Here is a 21,029-nt window from a genome sequence, read left to right as displayed (position 1 = left end):
CAAACCACAGCTTTCCCCTTAAAGGCCTCCCTGGGAGTGCTCATGTCACCAAATGCATTTGATGTTTCCCCTCTGGACCTCCAGCAACTTCAGGAGCACTGTGTTAAAACCAAACCCAACCCCATACAACTGCAGTTCAGGAAACCAAATCCCTTAAAAAGTGATGCAAGCAGTCAAATATATAAGCAGAACAAATATGATGTTGGCATTGTATGATAACCTTCATGTGACATTTCATTGGGTAACAGCAGGACTCACTGCTCTGGTTTAACACAGCAACAGAGCTACGCATCTTCATCCTGAGCACCAGAGCATTCCTTTCCTTTGGCCTCTTAGAAGAAGCACATGAACTTTCAGTGTCCTTCAGACAAAGGCTTCTGCACTGTTTTAGAGTGTTTTTAAAGCAAACAAAACTCAAAGAGCACCAACACAGTGAAAATTACTCTAGTTGAATCTACCAGAACCATATGAAAGGGATGAAGTGTGGTAGGAATCCTGCTGGTAATGACATTCCAAGGCTTTAAGCAGAGAACTGGCCTTGGTTAGCACTGCTCTGACATTATTACAAGTCATTATTTCTCTGACAGCAGGTGCATTTTCTCCCACTAGCCTGTTGATGTGTCTGACTGCACGTCAGCTCCCAGTCACCAGCTACACCTTTATAGCTCAAGACTTTAGCAGTTGCTCTGTAGCCTCACAAAAGTCCATCTCCCTGTTATGTCCTGCGCTTCAGAGAGCTCTGCACTCCCATGCCAAGCAATACACCTGCAGCAGCAAGGAGAATACGGGAATTACATTAGGCAACTTAAGCTAAAGGATTCCAGCCTGAGTTCCTCATTAACCAGGTAAGAGACCCACACAAAGCAAGCAGGATGGAAGAAGCTGCTGGCCCTTTCTCATACATGGAAGCAGATGCAGCAGTCCAGTTTGGGAGCATCTAAACTACCATCACCTCTGTTCTTCTTGGGAAAGGACTACCCCAAATACCACTACAGCCCCCAAATGCCCCCCACACTGCCTGTCCTCTTCTGTGGAGCCACACAACTGCTATAGCACAGGAACACGTGCAAAATTAAGCACATGCTGTAACTCAATTACAGCTCAAAGGGGGACACTGCATCCAGTTGTCAATTAAACCTCTGCAGAGCATGGAAAGCCAAACAGATTTCTATCTTGCTGTCCTCTGTTTCAGAACACAAGGGCTCTTCTGAAGCAGAGGCTATTCCCTTGCTCAGCAAATGGCAGCGAGAGGAATGCTGATACAACACAATGCTGCAGGCAAGAAAAAAGAAAGGCTGCCTCTGTTTCTTCTCCATCACTGTTTACTTTCCCACTAAATTTTCCTCTTTCTTCTGCTTTTAAACACTGATGGAACCAAAAGAAACTCCAGAATGTCCTTTTATTAAAAGTCAAACCAACCAGACCACTGAGCTTCCAAAAACAATGGGCTGCAAAGCAGCAAACATCTTTTGTCTATCCAGAAGCATGAAGAATGCTATCCTAAATCCCTTCTCAGAGAAAGGCAGATCTCATTAAACTCCTGGATACAATAGGGAATGTATTGATAAGGATTTAGTAAGATTGACATCTCTGAACATCCATCCTAGGAAAGTATTAGTGACTTAGGCAAACACGCCTTTCCACAGCAGAAGTCTCCCATGCAAAGCTAAGGCTAAAACCCAACACCACTGAGCTCTGGCATCCATGAGACTGCAAAACATAGGTTACATGTTCTCAGTGCCTTTCCTTTCCCCTGCTACATAACAAACAGCAAAGAGTGGATGCATTTTCTAGGAGTACGTAAAGGAACTGCCTTGGGGGAGCTTAAAGCTCATCCAATTCCAACCCCTGCCATGGGCAGGGACCCCTTCCACTGGAGCAGCTGCTCCAAGCCCCTGTGTCCAACTTGGCCTTGGGCACTGCCAGGGATGGGGCAGCCACAGCTTCTTCTTTATGGTCTAAGCTTCCACAGCCACACAGAAAAGTTCCACAGTGGCTCTTCAGAACCAAGTACCCAACATTTTGTTTCAAGCATCCATTAGTTAATAAAAGCAGGAAAAATAACAGAGGAATCTTCTTTCCCAAAGCAAGCAACAGAGGAGGCTTAAAATACCTGTATGACTTTGGGAGTAACGGGTGTGCTGCGAGGCACCGGCAGCCTCTGTCTGTATACATCCTGGCACATGACAGCGTATAATCAGCATTCCTAAAAGTCCTCCTGCCTTCAGCAACATCAGAGGGATCAAACTTGGGATTATGCCATGAACTCAGGTGCTGCTTGGACATGTTATTTCACTGAAGCACTGAGAAGCTTACACCATCACATCTCACTGGAAGAATGCGCAGAGATGGGAGCGGTCGGGAAGACCCAAATGTGTGCAAATCCACATCTCTTATAATGAACTTCACATCTCACCTACTAACCCTGGAGAACTGTCACCAACCACACACCAACTCCACTCTTCAAACGATAGATGTATTCAGTGTGTTTAATGTAAATTAGTCTCCAAGACATCAACCCCTTCACTTTGGAGCTGAAACACAGAAGCACTGCAAGGAATGGTTGCTTCTGCAATCCTCACTCCATAGGTGAGGACAATGAGAAACTCAAGATCCTCCAGAGCTCTAAAACCCCTTCAAAATGAAAACATGCTCTTGAAAGCAAAGTCTTCATTAATATGGTAGAGAGAGACATCTCTGAAACTCTGTACCCCTCCAAAGACACTTTCTTTCACACTAAAACTGAATTGCAACTGGTTTAAACAGCAAAACAAAGTGTGGCTTTCCTGTGCCTCCCTGTTTTGCAGCTTAAACTCATTTCAATTGCAGCTACAAACCATTTAAATCATTGTATTACATTCAACTCTCCTTCCCCACTCTTAAGCAAGTTTTACCTCTGAATACAAGACCAGAGTTGAAATGGGAGGGGGGAAAGGCAAGACAAAAAGGGACCAACAAGTAGCTCCTGATGTCAAGGATACACCCACTCCAGTTTTAACTTCTCAGGAGGCAGCTCTGTCCTAATATCATCATAGTTTTCTACATCTGAAGGAATGAACATTGTGATTGGTCGACCTCGCATGAACATCTTGATGTATTCTCCCTCTGTAGAAACAAAGAAGAGGATTAATCCTGTGGCAAGTTTACACAAGGAGCAAGCTCGAAAGGTATAAGCACAGAGATGCAAATAACACTTGTGATAGAGCAACTGCTTTTGAAAGGCGAGCTTGGGAAAGGACCCATTTCTCTGGCACAGAAAACAACCCAGCACACTGAACACGCACGCACACATGCACAAGAAGCGTTAGTTGGGTTTGAGATAGAACAGACTCAGCATGTAACGTTTTAGGCATGCAAATTCAATTGTAAAGGCAAATGTCAAATGCAAATTCAATCCGGAATGGAATAAGTAGTCACACAATCGCAGGATAATGTATTTCAGGTTGAAGGGGGCCTCAGGAAGTCTCTAAGTCTAACCTCCGGCTCAAAGCAGCCTCAGCCATGAGGTCAGACAAGGGCTGCTCAGGGTTTTGCATAGTCCAGCCTCAAAACCTCCAATAACGGAGATGGAGCAACCTCTCCTGGCACCCACAGAGCAGAGCAGAGCAGCGCAGCCCCTCTGTCCTCAGGCTGTATCCCTGCCAGGGGTCCTTCCTTCCTTGGCATCTGTCCTTGCTTAAATCTGGGAGGTTCCTGCCCAGATACCCCTGGTTGGCAGCTCTGCTCTCCAGCATGAGAGCTGCTGTCTTCTATGCACTTGAGGGTGCACTGTGCTGTCTGCTCCATGTCATTGCTGAAGAGGTTACACAGGACAGAGCCCTGCAGACTCCACTGGCCACCAGGTAGAGTATGACACTCTCAAAACACCATCCATCATATGGTTCCTTTACTCACCTACCCAGACCATAGCAGCCAAGCTGAGAGACAATGATAACTGCAGGAGAAAGTGCTGAATGAGTACTGTCTGGAGTTACAGACCATCACAAAGTCACGTACTAACTTGAATTATTCATTCCCTAAAACAATTCATTCTATGCTGCCCCATCTTGCATTATATCCTTTAGGAATGGAGAGAAACAAGAGCTCCAACACTGTCATTGGAACACTTAGATCTATAATTAACACTGTCATTGTAACACTTAGATACATAACTAATACTATCATTATGGCACTATTATGTTACATATATTCTAACACTGTCATTATAACGTTTTCTATAGCTGTGACAAAATACATGCATCTCTCTGCTGGGACACCTGAGCACTTCCTGCCTTTAGGAGCTCCTTTTGAAGGAACATGAGATTATTTTCCACTAGAATAAACTAATTACAGGGTAGCAGAGTGGCTCAGACACTACCCACCCAGCAAAACCAGCACTAAGGTTAAACCAGGCCTCAAATCCACCAGGATTAATGCCAGCCTCCAATGTTGCTGATACAGGAGGCTCATTTTGAAAGGCACTGATGACTGAGACCGCAGCGTTCAAGTAATTTTACTTCAATGAAGCTGCAGCTTTTCATCAGTCTGTAACTTCTTCAGTAACGAATACCCACTGTTAATGCAACCAACAGCACAAACACAGAGTCACTCTTATAAATCAAAGCACAGCACAGCCTAAGGGTATTTACTGAAGACCAGTCTTTTGTGCAAGTCAAATCCTTGATTCAACACCAAGCTTGGCACTTCTGGTTCCACGAGATCAGTGCTAATTGGTACCACAAAGTTAGGATCCAGTTTCTTAGTGCTGCTTAGAACAGTGGAGACAAGCTGCAACTGGAATCCCTATGGATGGAGGCACCCGTTGGACTCTGCAGAACAAAGAGGTGCAGAGTCCAAGGGGAATTCAGTCAGGTCTTTGGCCAGAAGAGATGAGGCTCTCCTGGAGCTCAGGGAAAAGATTCTCTGCTGGGCATTCAGACACAAATTAGCTCTTGGAACTTCCTCTGTTTCCTTTGCTTTTATTAGCTAGCTGCATGTAACTGAAGATTACCTTTGAAGGTACGTATTCACCAAGCTTGCTAGAGAGACACAGGCTAGGCATAACTTGATTAAGCCTCTCCTTACCAAAGAGGAAGGATTAAAAAAGAAGAGACAACCTGCTGAAAGATCTTTGTCTAAGACTCTACATTTCCTTTCATCACATGAACCTGTAGGGCAGATATAATGTTAATGTAAAAGTCTTTTGAAATATTAGAGAGGATGGCAGCATATCAACAAAACCATTCTCAAACAGCAACTAATTGCCTGAAGCCAAAGTCTTGTGTTTGCAAGTTAAGAAAAGCAGTGATTTAACTCTTTCAGAGCATACTGGCTCAACTGAATGCTCAAGAGATGAGACTCTGTTTCCTTGCTGCATTTCCTGACCTTCAGTCTTCAAGGCCAAGTTGGACGGACCGTGACCATCATGGTCTAGTGTGAGGCATCCCTGCCCATGGCATGGGGTTGGGACTGGATGATCTTAGGGTCCTTTACAACTCAATCTATTCCATGATTCTGTGATTCTATTTCCAGGTACAAAGTAATGCATCAAGATGTTTTTTTCCCCTCACTTGATATTTTACAAGAGAAGAGCCTTGGTCATCTCATAACACATTTGTTGGTTAAGGGGGTATGAAAATAGAACTTCTCTCCCCCATACAAAAAGGTGCTTTGCCCCACTAGCTGCTGTGCAGTACTGGAGGGTAGACAGGGGAAGAGAAGGACACACCTGAAAGGTCTTGAGCACTTGCTAAGTTAATCTGCAGCTGCAGGCATCCTGTAAATCCTTTGCAAAATGAATCAAACAAACCTGAAAACACAGTTCAAGCTCTGGGGACTGCACACCCAGGTGCTGTGGATTATCCATGCCACACAAGGAGGAATAGCTCAGGCCTGGGGATGCTATGGAAGGCAGCATCGAGTGGATGCAGCACTCTGGCTGCAGGGGCCGGCTCTGCACCAGCTCAGAGCTCAGATTCACAGCCCTTGCCAGACTCTGCTTGGCTCCACAATCATTCACCCCTGCAGCCTCAACAGTTCCTCTGCACGAGTGCCAGGGGACACAGGGTTGGCACTTCCAAGATCTACTCCCAGGACTGGCTCAGGCTTATTCACCTCACATGGGAGCCCTCTGGGTGTTCTGGACCCCAGAAAACTTCATGCAGGTCTCAGCTCCCTGTGGGATCTACCAAATCAGCTCCAAAGATGCAGAAACACTTGTTCTTACTGCGCCTCAGCCCCAGTCATCTGAAGGGACATAAAACATCGCTAAGGAAGAGTGACACAAACACCTACAGATGGATGTGAGCACTGATCAGCCACCAGGCTCTGCAGTCCTGTGTCACAAGCTGCAGGAACAGCCTGACAGATGCACACATGGCCCCCAGTGACACTCTGGTTTCTACTCTAGTACTGCAGCACTTGCTTTGGGCAGCAGAGACTATTGAGATACACACAGACACACTCTGCTGCTTTCAGAACGTCACCCAAAAGCCTCCTTCTCCTAAGAGCTGGGAACCTCTCCACCTCCAGGCAATAAAGCATGGCCAGACTGTCTATTCTTTATGTGTGTGACAGTGTGGCTGTTAACTTCAGCACACCTCTGCCCATCTGCTGCCTGAAAGAGCATTGGGTGGGCATGAGAAAAGCAACCGTGCCCTTCCTCCTCCCTGCCTTCAGCCTGCTAAAACAACACCATCCAGCTGGTTAAGTCTTTTTACATAGTAAGGTTCCAGTCAGTCACCACACCACCATGAAATTCACCTTTTATGACTGTGGGTGGCTCTAACTGCAGTGTTACAGAGAAGAACCTCCCAGGGTTCTGATGCATTTATGTCTTCCATAAGGCTGCATATCTCCGTTAGAATTCCTTCTGACACATCCTGGGATTGCACTGTGTTTTGAGAGTGAATGGTTCAATCTTTGTGTGATTAACTCGCGAGTTACAGCCCTTTTCCTCACCATTTAATTCTGGTTTTATAGCTAAAACACTGCTAACACCTCCTGCATGTGTGGTCTTTCCCTTTGCACAGTTTAATTTTGGCTTCTACTGCTCCAGGCCCTAGAAACATCTCAGGTTTACTGTATTAAAACCTCAGCTTCCACTGCACCAGTCGGGTCTCTCAGCTTCATGTCATCAGTGACATTTCATCAGTGCTCCTGTTTTCCTGTGTTAAGTTCATTAGTGCAAACATGAGGCCAAATAGGTCCCAACAGGCTGGAGGCAGATGTTAGCAACCAGGGTATCTATTGTGGTTTCTTGGAATGACAGGAATAATGATGTCAGTAAAACAAGGTGCTGCTACTGAGAGGGAGCCCTAGCAGCCTGCCTAATCTACAAGGAAACAAGTGCATCTTCTGCACTGGCACTCGCTGTAAGGCAGTGCACTTACCCTGCATGAAAGGACACTTGCTAAAGCAACACCAAGAAGCCAGGACTGAAACTCAGGGCAAATGAGAACTTGGAGACAATCAGCAGAGAGTGGCAAAGCCTCCATCAAAAGGAGATTCCCATTACAATAAATGAGCTTTTAATCAGGCCTCATACAAGGGAAAAAAAGAACAACCCATTAATTCACCATTGGAAGGGAGTTTGAAACCCAGTGCTGGAAGGCAGGCGCACTGAAAACCACTGCAGGTGGCAACAGACAGCAAAGATCTGGCAATACCAAGCCATTGGAAAGGGTGAAATGAACACTTCCATGAAGGCAGCACAGGAAGATTCGTGCACTGACACTGGAGCAATTTATGACTTTCTGTAAATGAGGTTCTTGGGGGAATGTGGAAGGTTTCCAGTGAAAATAACACAAATAACAGGAACTGAAAGGAGGATGAAAAGAAACAGTCAAATCTTTGGAGATGAACTCACAACTATCTACAGAGAAGAGCAATGCGGAAGACATGAAAGCTGTTCAGATCCTTCAGGAATGTGAAGGCAGGACACAACAAAACCAAATCCTCCTGGTTCCCAGGAAACCATCCTCCAAATGGGATCACCAAGGAAGACACAGCCATTTCCAGCAGGATGTGAGAAGCCCTCTCCCTACTGACTTCTTCATCAAAACTGGACAGAATACTAGGAGAATGGATTTTATATCACATTCATACCATTACTTAGACAGACACTGAGGTCTGTGCTGTAATGAACTGCTCTGTAGCTAGCAAGTGTATGCATGGGCAGTCTAATGAGCATACAGTAGATTGCACATGTATATATACACACACTCTCAGGGTATGTAATGGTGAATAAATATCTTAATTATCTGTTTCCTACATGGTCAGAAGTTTAATTCTTAAGGCACCATTTCAATAACCTTCTATTGCAAATTATTAGTGACTATTTTCCAGTAGGATTCCCCCATCTAGTTTGGAAGAGCAACACGGACTGACGCATCAAACCCTCGGCTCACTTGTGTTCAGCATCTTCATCTTACCCTTGAAGTGAATTACAAGCAACTGAAAAACCCCCAAAGACTCCAGCTAGCTTGGCCAAGCAGAACTCTCTGCTAATACACAATAAACTCCCACATCCAGAGTACATTTATTAATCTGTCTCCACCTTCCAGTTGCTTGACCAGTGAAGTTATTCTTTTTAATACTACAAAGAGCTTCTTTCCCACAAGCTTTCTGCTTTCAGGCCTGTGTCCAAGAACTCTGCAGGACCAGAACCTGAGAGACAAAGGCTTGGAAGCCTGTTTCTAATTTAAACAAGTGCTAGCAGCAGAGATGAACACAACTAAGCACAGCCACCATGCCCAGACCATTACACTGTAAGTTACATGGAATGAACATCCAGCTGCAGGTCTGCCCATCTCACCCTGAGCTCTGTGTCAGTGCTTGCTGAGCCTTACAAGTGGACATGCACCACAGTTAAACTCCTGGTTTTGCATCCATTAAGTGATATTGAGAATCTAGGTATTAACTGCTACCATTGGAATTGAAATAATTCAAGTTTAATGACTCAGAAAAGCACACTGGCCACTGGCTTCCTGCTTGAATAATAAAATCAGTGGACATGACACACTCATGCTTCACAACTGACCCATTCTGTGAAACTACAACTCTAGCAGAGTTAAACTAACAGAAGAAATAGTACTGGAAACTAATAAAGCACCAACTGAAAAGACACAAACTTAGGAATGCAGTGAATGGTTTCCATTAATTCTTTCCCATATGGTTTTTATTGCCAGCCCAAACCAGCATACTACAGGAACCTCAAGTGCCTGCCCAAAGGCAGCTGAGGGCTTGGCTCCCCACACTGCTGCTCCAGAAGACAGTACATACTAAGATCACAAATCATAGTGAACACGCACAGATGGACACAATACAGGTAACACTACAGTAACTTCTGCTGCTAGAATAAGCAAGATTTCAAGAACCAAAGGTGCAAACCTGTATTTCTATTTTGTGGTACTCTATAATCAGTGTGTTTCAAAGCAGGTTAATAGCTGAAGCAAACCAAATTGATTCCAGGATGTTGAAAGCTGCACAGATTTGGATCTTCTATTATCCCATGCAGACACCTTCTGCTAGGATAATTTGCAAGTTCACTGCATTTCCAAGCTTATTTTATGTGTATGTAAAGACACTGAAGTGGTTTTAGGTAGATTTTCTTTGAAGCCTGACAGTTTGCACTACAACAGAATGGGCTGAGTGTTGCTAAGCTTACACTGGAAAGGATGGCAGGATCCTATGCAACTGCAGTAACTAAGAGCTGGTTACTCCTGTGGCAGTAAATACAACACAAAACCTGGCAGAGCCTTACACAAACACACACTCAAAGTTGTCAAAAACACACCCCTGGTCCATATAAAAATATAATCTTTGGATTTGAAGGCTGAATCCTGCTAATTGCAACTGCACCCATGTCAAAGGCAGAACAGCATCCTGCCACTGTACATGTTTCAAATGCTAGCAAATGCATTCTCCATGACAAGACTTTCTCTCCATCTACCATACACGTGAGGCCACTGTTGTCTGCATCACATTCCTCTTTCATTCCCATTGGGCTGAGAACAGCCTTTGGCATGACGCACATGGTGGACAGGCATTCACCAGTCTGGGAAAGCTCAGAGTAACATAACAGGCAGCAGGGTACATACACATCAAGGCCATGTAAGTTATAGGTACCAGGATGAGAGAACTGAAGGATGGCCCATGCTGGGCAGAGCATGGACAATTGTAGAAGCACACTGGCAAGAATTAAGACTGAAGGGATTGAACTGTGTGCAGCTCGACTTTGTGAAAGCTGTGTTTGATAGAAAGGGGGTTTATTTAAACCTTGCAGAGCTACATTGCAGCTGGACACCAAATCATTAGCCTGCTTTTTATAAGAGCATATGTGTCCTTTCACCACTGGTGTTGGGCAACGTGGCCAAAAGAAGCATTTCTCCTTTGTACCTGATGCTCACACACCTTCTATCACCCCTCTAGTCATCTTCTATCACCCCTCTAGCAGGATGCTTTTGGCAGTCATCAATATAGAGTATTTTTAAATCTGAAACAGAATCTACGAATTGGAAAGGTTGACACCAATTTAACTGATGCTGATTCTGCTTTCACTACAATTTATATATTGACTTGCAAAACAATCCAGGAGTTTCTTTTCCTTTTAAAAAGAAAATCCAGAGGAGACCCAAAGTGATCAAAACATATATAATGTCATCTTGCTTATAGCACAGGATTTGGAGACTAAAGATTGGTTAATGAGCAGCAAGAAAGCATGAGGCAGAACACCTCTGGTACATAGATCTATGTTGTGTACAGCATGCACTTGGGTTACATGCTTTAGTTTGGAAGCTGCATGCTCCAGTGCACTGTGCAGGACACCAAAGCAGAGCAGTTGTGCAGCACAAGAAGTGGATTTCCTTTGTTACATCCCACCACGTTCACAGACGGCTCCTTTTCCTGTTGGAACAAGCCAGCAGCAGCAGGTAGCCGCAGAACGCAAGATTCATCAGTCAGACATACACTTTACAAGCGACTCATTTTTCAGTGGAGGAGCCTGTGTGAAAGCTTTCAGTCTCCGTCCGTGTCTAATCAGGGTGTGTATGTTCTAACGTTGGCAAGACAGAAAGCTGAGATAAAACAAATCTTTTAGTTGGCAGTTCTTCACAGCCTGACATCTCAGGCAACAACGCAGGAATTCTAGCACTGTAACTGAACACAGGCTCCTCTCTGAGGAAATGATGTGTGCAGCAATTTAGGCAAGACTACCCCCAAATCATCCCCCCACATATGCAATGCACATATGTATCTATGCTTCCATAGGAAGAAAGCTGAAGCCTTTATTCCAATGCTCAAAGTTTGGAAGAGATCATGCGCTGACGCTCTGTGTGACAGCGAAAAGCCAAGTAAAAGACCTGTGCGAGCGCTCAGTTAGGAAGCGACCAGAGGCATAGCTTGGGTCTTACCTTGGCTGTTTTTTTCACGAGTTGACATTTTTGCTGGTTATGGGACAGAAATAAAACATCTTAAAACTATTTCTAAAGCCCCACTCACTCATTCAGCTCGGGGGAAGACTGGCACATAGGGCAAACCCTTACACTGCTGCTTTCAGAACCTCTCTCTATGCACATGCACACAGAGAAAGGAAAAGGGGGATGCTTGTTCCACAGAAGTAAAAGGAATCCTTCCCCCCCCCCTCCCACCCTTCCTAAAGCTCCAATGTGATGAGGCACTTCATCATTTCAAAGATCCTTACACAGGTCTTGAGGAGTATTTGGCCAGAGGGATTCTTGCAGTAAGTATGAATGCTATTCTAGCTCTCCAGCCCTGGTTCAGGAGCATTTGTTCCCATTTCAGTCAAAACCAAAGCATTTCAACTTGAGCCAGCATTGAGAAAGGAATGTTTGTATTTACCTTGGCTGACGATGACATCTTTGTGCCTGGGGAAAAATACAAAATCATACTGTTAGGAAGATGGGACACGCTTAGCAAGCCAATAGCATCTTGTTCTTACCCATTATTGCACTTGGCAAGCTCATCAGACTGTGCATAGTGTAAATGGAGTACAGGATGCTAAGGAACTATTCCTGCTCATCTCAATGCATTGTTACCCAGGGATTATTTTATGCACTTCCCTGTTTCTTTTGAGTCACTTCAAGTCTTTGGCCCTCTGGCCAGGGTTCCTAAGAAGTGCTGTGATAACACCGCAACACAAAAAGACTTTCAGGATACATTATGCAGGGCATATTCCTTGTGCATGGAAAATTCCATGTGGAGAGAGCAGACGTGAAATACCCAAATGTTTTAAGCTGCCAAGCACCCTGAGGCCTGCATGCAAAGCATTTAACACCTGTCAAAAACAAACTGTCAGCACAGATTTTTCTAGGAATTAACCCTAATGGATACATGGATTAAATGTAAGCAAGCTGTAGTTCTGTTTGAACCAGATCCATGCGGAATCACTGGACATACAGCACAAAGCAGCGCAGATGAGATGCCCTCCTTCACCAGAACTCCTCCATCTTTTGTTTGCAGAGGGAAGAAATTTTCATTTCCAGCATTAGCTACTTCTTACCCGAAACCCACCCCTTGACCGCAGCGTGCATTGCATCAACCCCCTCTTGAGCCCATCCGAGATCCAGCAGGAAGGTATGAGAGGCATCCAGTATTTTTAGCTGGATGGAGGTCACATTTTTGTAACAGCAACAAAGGTCAAGCATATGCCTGAGGAAAGTCATCTCTGGCTGTTGGGAGAACTAGCCTGCACGTGGAAAATGGAAGCTGGCTTCCCAGTCTTGCCTGCAAGACACTGGATGATGGGCTGCTGTGTGAGCCTGTTCACTAATGCCTTTATCAGGCTGATTTACAGCTTAGTGCTGAGCTTATCGAACAAAGTTCATAACCGGGGCTGGTAGCACAAAGCATGTTTAAAACAGTTGTGTCCCGGGCCCAATTTAGGGGCTGAATTCTATTCCCTTGCACCAGACTTCAGGCACATTAGGCCAGCATTACTCGATTGGGAATGATAAATGCAATGTAACAATATGCCTTAGCACAATACCAACCAATTCTGTTAGAAACAGGCCACACAGGATGTAAGAAATGAGTATTAATGTGTGCTCTTGAATGCAAAGACTGCTTTTGTTCTAAATCTGAGCAGAACAAGGCACACAGACAACACAACACCCAGTCTTCAATCAGATGACAGTCTACAACTGGTAGTGTTTGAAGCTTTGTTTTCCCCCAAATACTTTTAAGATACAACAGCTTTGAGTTATGAGCAGACAACTTTAGTATTATAATTACTATAATAATAAATAATAATTAACCCTAATTCTTTCCTTGTCCAGCCTTTTGTTAGACACCTGATTTTTTTCCCTATATTAGATACCGCAGAATGGCAGCATTTAAAGTCTTTTACAAAATCAGCAGCCTCACAGGGGAATGAAAGAAGATGCCTCTGTTCTGACCATGCTTGAACCAACAGGCCAAAGAAAAAGGTCAATAAAAGTAAAATTCATATTTTATTATTAGGAAATGTGAAGCATATGGTATTTTAGTGGCATAACAAAACCCAAGAAAAGAATCTTGCTAAGTAGAAATCAAGACAGAGGGGTTTTCATATCCAAGTATTACCCTAGCAGCCTCCTGCTCTAACCTGAATTGCCAAAGGGCTTTGCAATTCCAACAGTGAAAACCAATTATAAAAGGAAAAGAAATGCTTGCAAAATCCGTGAGCCATAATCCCTCACACAGCACTTCCCTGCTTTGCACAACTCTTCAGGCTAAGCAGAAAGCTTTCAGGAAATGGGCTGATATCCACACCCAAGATTAACTTCAGGTGCTTTTGTTCTTCCCATTCCTAAGGAAGAAGGAATGCACTTACACTGCTCTTGACTTTAAGTATGTATTGGACAGTCTTACATGTAAGCTAAGGAGAGCACTACAGAGACCATCAGAATGAGACTGGAAACCACTCTGAAAGATCTGAAGGGTTTTATTTGCCATAGTGGGAGGGTTTTCAGGGACTTCAGCCCTGGACCAGTTAATGGCTACTGGAATGAGGATTAATGAGCACATATGTGAAGTCTGCAGGTGACATAAAACTAGGAGAAGCTCCCAAAACACGGGGGGGATCTCAGAGGGCTCAGTCAAAAGGCAACACAGCGAGTTCATCGCATCCAGCAAGATTACAACAAGGTCAAAGGGAGAAACTACCTGTGGGACTGTGAAGTGGGAAACCCCACTGGCAAAGAGGGTTAAGAAGGAGTCAGTCACAACAGGGGTCAGCAAGGCAGTCACAGCAAAGAGCAGACTCTTGGCCTTGTGCTGACAGGAGCAGAAATAACTTATTTGGGCAACATTAAAATATATTTACACCAAAATCCTGCATTTGCAGTTAATAACAACTAAGATTCCACAGGCATGGGGAGTGCCACATAGGTGAGTTATGCAAGTAGTTACTCCTGATAAAAACAAAGGTTCTGGCATATACACAAGTAGGCTCGCTAAAATAAAGCAATTTTCTATATATAGCAATTTATATAGGTAACATTTTGACTCTCAAGTTCACTTGCTTTTCCCTACCAAGCTGGCACGTACTTATCTGCGTTCTTTGCCACTTTTGATATTAACTTAGACCTCGATGCTGCTCTCAGCAGCTTGTTCCGGCTGTCATCCGCGCTCTCCCAAGCACTGTGAGGTTTCTCAGCAGTCAGGGATTTCTTTAAGCTGGAAGAAACAGAAAACCATGTAAAAATGACAAGCGAGGTAATACAAAAGCAAGTGGAACTGGTATGCAATGGACAGGTGAAGCAGCAGGAGACAAAAGCAGAGCGAGGTCTTCCTTCAGCTGAAGCGTGAAACAGGGGAGAAAAGATTAGTCAAAAGGTTCTAACTGGATGAATGCAAACAACTGAGCAAGACAGTTGCCAAAGGCTTTATCCATTCCTTTCCATTTTCGACTGCTCTTACATACAGACTTGAACGGTCTCTGCACTTCATTACTACATTGCTAAGAAATTACTAAAGGAGAAAAAAATGAGGCTAATTTAAAAGAATAAATTAGGAACAAAGTCACTTCAGAAGGTAACAAAGGGAAGAAGATTTTTTCCCCTGATTAACTGTTCACCAGCTTTAACACACTGATTTCTGAGGCAGAACAGTTCCATCCGCTCAGCTTCCTCAGGCCGTTTTGCAGACCTTACATTCTAAACCACATTTCCAGCTTTAAGCTTTTTGAAGCAACTATCTGCAAACTTCTCGCATGAATCAGGCAAACCAGGTTTGGCCCAAGAGTACAGATGATTCAACCCATGAGTGTGGATTCCAATGTTCAGCAGTCTTAGCGTAGCCAATTGACACGAATGGAAGCCTGCGAGTTTTGCAGTGACCAAATTTCACACCCATTCTAATTATGGGAAACGTGGTCAAAAGTGAGCAAGCCCAAATGATTCTTCAAATCTGCATGTGTCCTGCTGGCAGTATCCTACTTCATCCGGTCAGAAATGCTTTCTCTGCAGGAGTAAGTCCTGAGCCGCAGCATCAGCAATGGCAAGCTCCTTCCACAGCACGGCAAGAGGCTGAAAGGTCCTGCGACAAACCGGTTAATCACATCAAGTTAAACCAGGAGGAGATTGAATAAGGCGTTTATTTCCTTCCCCACACTGCAAAAGATTAGTAAGCAAGACTCCAGACAAACATCTTCACAGGGAGATACCAGGCAGGAGAGCAACAGGCCGTGAGTTCAGCTTCAGACAACTCAAGAGTGTGGGCAAGACACGCAGACAGAGCCTTTATGGAGCGTTATAACATGCACCAGTCAAGTGAAGGCTTCGATATTGATTAGAGCTGTGAATTCGAGCAATGCAAGACAACAATCTTGTGAACTACAGCAAGTTTCAGAAGAAGAAATGGTGTTTGTTTAAGAGCTTGAGGCTCCTACAAGCAGAACAGTAAAAGAGAATTTCACACTTTCCATAAAGCTGACCATGAACCAAAAGAAGAAAAACCACAACAGAGTGATCTGTAGAGGTCTGAAGCTCAGAAGGAATCACCCAGATATTAAAATCTGATTCCTTGACTTTAAAAAGCCACTAAAAAATCATTTTTCAGCGCCTAATTCCCACTGAAATGAGTGGGAACTTGGAGGGGACTCCAAATATATTTCTATGGTCACTCAAGTGAAGTACATCTATGATGTGGGTGTAAAACCAGAACTACAATCATGTAAAGAATCAGAACCAAAGCGAGCCACCCTGCAACCCAGCAGGGACCAAAAAGGGAAGTGCTGCAAGCAAAAAGCCAAATGCAGCCACTTTATTGAGTAATCTGAGAAGAACAATTGGACTAATTTCACATGACTTGTTGTCAGATCAGAGCTCAGGATCACTACAATCACTTCTCATTCTGCACGGTGGTACTGTGAAAACCTTTTAGCTGGAGGAGAACTCTTGCTTTCCTGGCTTTGCCTGTGTGTTTGGAGAGGCTGGGAGGAGGGCTGGGGAGAAGGTGATGCTTGAGTTTCTGGACTCTGATCATTGGAATGAGATTCCTCTTTTTTTTCTTTCTGTCCTGGGGGTTTGTCCTTCTTTTTCTCTGTACCGCTGTAAAATAAAGTACAACAGAGGGGGAAGGAAAACAAAACAAGCAAATGAATTAAAAGGTGAGAGGAAAAGCTGACTGTGAAAAGAAGGGAGAAGCATGTAACAACTTACTATATATAATCACCGAAAGAACACCTCACTCTCCTCAGGGTAAGTGTTTTGCTGAAATAAGATTTATGCACAATAACGAAGGGGATGGAGGCATGGAAGGGCAGATCCTGCTTTCTCCTGTGCAGTTGTACCAAGTTGACTTTGACTTTAAAACAAGTACAACTGTGATTTGAATATGCAGGTTCTTCTCAAGAAGAACTTCCTTAAGGCCCGGCTGGATGTGGTTCTGGGCAGCCTAATCCAGGTGAAGAGGTCCCTGCCCATTGCAGGGGTTGGACTGGATGAGCTTTGGAGGTCCCTTCCATCCCAAACTATTCCGTGCTTCTACACATGATGCACCACAAGTCTGTCATCCCACAGAGAAAACCCATCCTCTGGTTCAGCTCATGCAGAACCTTTCCTTGCTGCCAGCCAAGGCTTAGCACAAGTGAAGGGAAGGATAGTGACCTGCACTCTGCTTAGCTGAAGCCTGCCATGAACATATACCTCCCTTTGTATTTCTGGATACACTTGGTACTGCTTCTGTTTGCATTGTCACCAAAGAGGGAAATGCTGCTGCTGGTCCCTGGCTGTACCAGAGTTCAAAGGAAAACATGGCTGTTTGGATCTGTATCCAATCAACATCACATTGTCCTGCTGCTTCTTTAATGCCTTTGGGAAATGACAGCTAAGGATACATCTTTAGTTTCCTAGTGCTGTGTTTATTAGGTCACCATTTGAAACAGCTTTAAGTACCTGTCATTAACAACCTGAAACCCATTAAGAATCTAACCAAACAGAACAGAAAGATTAATTAAAAGGTTCTTCTATGCAACAGCATGCTTTGCAATATACTGAAGCACACAAACCTGCAAGCTTATTCTGTAACACACGGCTCAATTCTTTTATTCAAGATTAAAACCTCGTCTTTCAATAAGTATCTCAGTGAGCAAATAAAGCAAGGTACAAACACTGGCTAAAAAAGAAAAAATACCAAACAAGAATTAACCTGCAAAGTAAAGAAATGCTATCTTTCAAAGGGGGAAAAGCCAGATTTCTATTCCCTCACACTAAATCCCTGCTGAGCCATTGTATAATCATCATTATTTGTGTTCCCATTTACCTTTCCCCCCAAAACACTCAATATAAGATAATATTCAAATTAACCACATAAAAATGGGCCCCAAATTTTTATGTAACATTCACAGGACTCTCTTTTATTTCACTTAAAGCTTATCATCTACCCCCACCGAGACAGAGCCCTCAGTGCTTGTTTGAGCTCAACTTGCCTAAATGCTTCCAAAGCAGCACTGAAGAACAGGTCAAAACATGAAAAGCAACATGAACCTCAAAATACATCTGTAGAGGATCACTCAGGGTTTCTTCTGCAAACCTGTGGAAAATGGCAATATGACCCAGTGGAGTTCAATTTGCCTTTGGGAACAACAGATGGAAACAAATCTAAGCTGTCCTGCGGATATCTAATAGGATCAAAGGGGGAATAGCTTGAAGACCTGTGGGGTTTTGGTTAATGATTTATAGCCAATAGTCCCTTCTTAAGTAGAAACATTCAAAGGATTCTTCTTTAATCAGCAGACTTAGCTCTCACTGCAGGCACACGATGCAATCTTAAAGATGCTGCAGTCCACGGCAACAAAGGCAATACAGCAACAGTAACGCACAGAATCTCTTGCCACTAAACAAGAGGCTATTCCTGCTCCACAAGGCACACTCCTAGACCTCTGCATGTGCTCTCCCATAAATGCCAGTTTCTCACAACACTGTTTGGCTACTAGGACAGAGGGGTTTGGGTGGTTTGGGAGTTGAAGATCTCATCTTTCAGGAAGATACTTCCAATTTCCCCCTTCCCTCTACTTGGGGATTTCAAACTGTCCGACAGCAAAAGAGAGGCAGAAGAGAAAGTCCTGTGGGCCATAAGAATCACTGGACCACTCTGGTTCCTCTTTGAGCTGCAGCACAGGGTACACCTTGGGTTCCAACACAGCACTTTTATCTACCACCAGGTTGCAAGCGGGCTGCTTCTTCTGGCTGCCGTTTTAACCTGAAAGTAAATGATGTACACGTGTGGCAGCCTGAGTATCTCTGTGCTGAATTTCTTTGGTTTGCTCACTCCTGCTGGAAAGATAACTAGAGATCTAGACCTTCCTGAAACAAGAGAAGAAGAAGGGAGTCATGTACCTTCACCTTCACTGGAAGCACCAAAACATGCCCTGGACAGTTATCTGGGGGCCCAGGGAGAGCTGCCCTCTGCATGGTACAGTTCTCCTCATTTGGCCTATGCAGGTTTCCTTTCAGAGACCATAACTCAGATGAAAGGGATGCTGGCCACTCCACTCTGCTTTTCTTCTGTAGTTAAGTGTTGAGCAGCCAATGAATCAAGGTGATTCAGCACAAGGGCAAGCTGAACACAACGGGAACTGGACTGGCTCTCGTCAACGTGCCAGGAGCCACAGGGCTGAGATTAATGGAAAAGTGCTAACTAAGGAATCCCTTTCGCAGGAATGCCTTCTGTCCCAGTGCCTGTCACACCAGCAACAGAGACACACAGTGACCACTTACTTTACTGCTGAACAGTAAAGAGTCAATAAAGAGAAAGATATGCAACGTGACACAGTGAAGAGGAAGGCATTACCCCTGCTTTCCAAATTCCAAGGGCACTAAAGCTCCTGGCTTGCCCTCATGCAGTTTCTGTTTGCATGCAGCATTTTTATTCCCTGAAGTATATCACTTGCCTGTCTTGTTGTACAGCACAGTATTTACATCCACGCTAGAAGATAAACCAGCCACTGGAGTTACCAGAGGACTCTACAGAGGCCAAGAATTTGTTCCCATAACTCACCCACAGTTACACATTAGAGTATTCTCTGCCCTGTGGCTACATCTGGCAGCCTGTTCTTCCCAGCAAGCAGGAATAAGTGCAAACCCTACTGATTAAAGAAGGCATGTACTCACTGTCTAACAGACCCACGGAAGAAAGCAGTTACGCAAACACTGTGTTTACCACGTGCAATTGAAAACATTACATAGAAGGGGGAAAAGGCTACTGTTTGGTTCTGAACCCAAACAGTGTTATTTCCATACACTTGAACTCCAATACAGATATCCTTCGTAAAGCTTAAGTAGCCATATTTTGGGTTAAGATGTCTATACAAAGGGGTAAATTTTTACCTTAACACAATTCACTATTGCTTCGCAGCACTTTTGCTGTTGCCTACTATTTACCCTGCAGACAACGAAGTCAGTTTTGTCCGTTCATTTCCTGGATTAAAGAATAAAGATGCAGGTGAATACCAGAAGCAAAACTGTTCCATTTGCATTGGAAATACCTTTGCCTGGTCCGTCCCTTGGGCATTCTGGATACTGGACCCTACAGAAATACTCTCCAGTTAGGAATTCTTCATAGAACCCTGCTGTAAGCTGCCTGAGAACATGGTACAAGTCCAAAGTGTAATTTGTGCCTTACCAGGCTTGAGGATGCTCTGCTGAGGGTCATGCAGAGGCAAAACTCGAGCTCTCACTGTCTGTTTAAAGACAATGTTTTAAGTGTTCAGAACAAGCCATTACCTTTTTGCAGCAGACGAAAGGGTTTCTTTCCTGGCAACAGAAACAGATGAACTGTGGCTTGTTTTCCTGCTTCCTGTACTCCCATTGGTTATACAGGACATCGAGATCGCTTCTCGGAGGCCTGGCTGACCTAGGGAAGAAAAGAGTGAAGAACACAGAGGTTTTACAGCTGTATCCAAGGATCCATCTGAACAACCAAAGCTTTCAGATGTGGACCCAGTATCACCATGGCAGCAGCCCCAGCATTCAGGACAGCTATCTAGCCTACATCCAGTGACACACGTTGGTGAAATCCTTCACCTGGAGACGGGAAAGCTGGGATACTAAGACAGGCAAGAATCCATTTCAATAGGGGAGAGTTTCTTTACTGCCACACTGCCAGAAAGTACCTCAATGGAGTGATGGAGCACATCTCTTTCCAGCTGTGATCCCCATAGATTAGAGACTATGGCTAGCCTTGGGAAGTTGGATAGCTCCAGAAGCTGTGGGGCAGCAGATCTGGTTATTCCAACCCTGGTGCTCAAACCCATCACAGCTCAGACAACACCACGTGAGGTTTCTTGTTTTCAGTTTGCTCTTTGTCTCTTTGCTAAAGAGGAAGGCAGTTGCAGGCAGAAACCCTCTCTGTACTTGAAGCATCAGTAAGTTATTTCAGGGTTGTGATCCTAAGGATTCAGAACTCAAGCTTTTCAGCTGCCTCTTCCATCTCCCCATGGAACAGGTCAATATAGAGCTTGGTACAAAGCTGTTGATACAGCTCACTCCATGGAACATCAGCCACATGCAGTGACATGACAGACTCCCTTGGGGGATGAATCAAGGCTG

General features: G+C 44.3%; 1 protein-coding gene across 2 annotated transcripts in view; it reads right to left on the bottom strand.

Annotated features, from left to right (window-relative positions):
* EML4 (EMAP like 4) overlaps positions 1–21,029 on the bottom strand; it is a 107,874-nt gene that overhangs the window by 24,008 nt on the left and 62,837 nt on the right. For both annotated transcript variants that reach the window (XM_034060396.1, XM_034060395.1), the window contains exons 3-8: positions 20,205–20,334; positions 16,356–16,529; positions 14,527–14,655; positions 11,839–11,864; positions 11,391–11,423; positions 2,982–3,105 (exon numbers count right to left, since the gene is read on the bottom strand). In XM_034060396.1, the coding sequence (XP_033916287.1) occupies positions 2,982–3,105; positions 11,391–11,423; positions 11,839–11,864; positions 14,527–14,655; positions 16,356–16,529; positions 20,205–20,334 (616 nt within the window). The remainder of the gene's footprint in view (positions 1–2,981; positions 3,106–11,390; positions 11,424–11,838; positions 11,865–14,526; positions 14,656–16,355; positions 16,530–20,204; positions 20,335–21,029) is intronic.

This window comes from Melopsittacus undulatus, chromosome 3, assembly GCF_012275295.1.
Source record: "Melopsittacus undulatus isolate bMelUnd1 chromosome 3, bMelUnd1.mat.Z, whole genome shotgun sequence".
Classification (NCBI taxonomy): domain Eukaryota; kingdom Metazoa; phylum Chordata; class Aves; order Psittaciformes; family Psittaculidae; genus Melopsittacus; species Melopsittacus undulatus.
The sequence above is the reverse complement of the archived record's forward strand: the minus strand, read 5'-3'. Positions and strand labels throughout refer to the sequence as shown.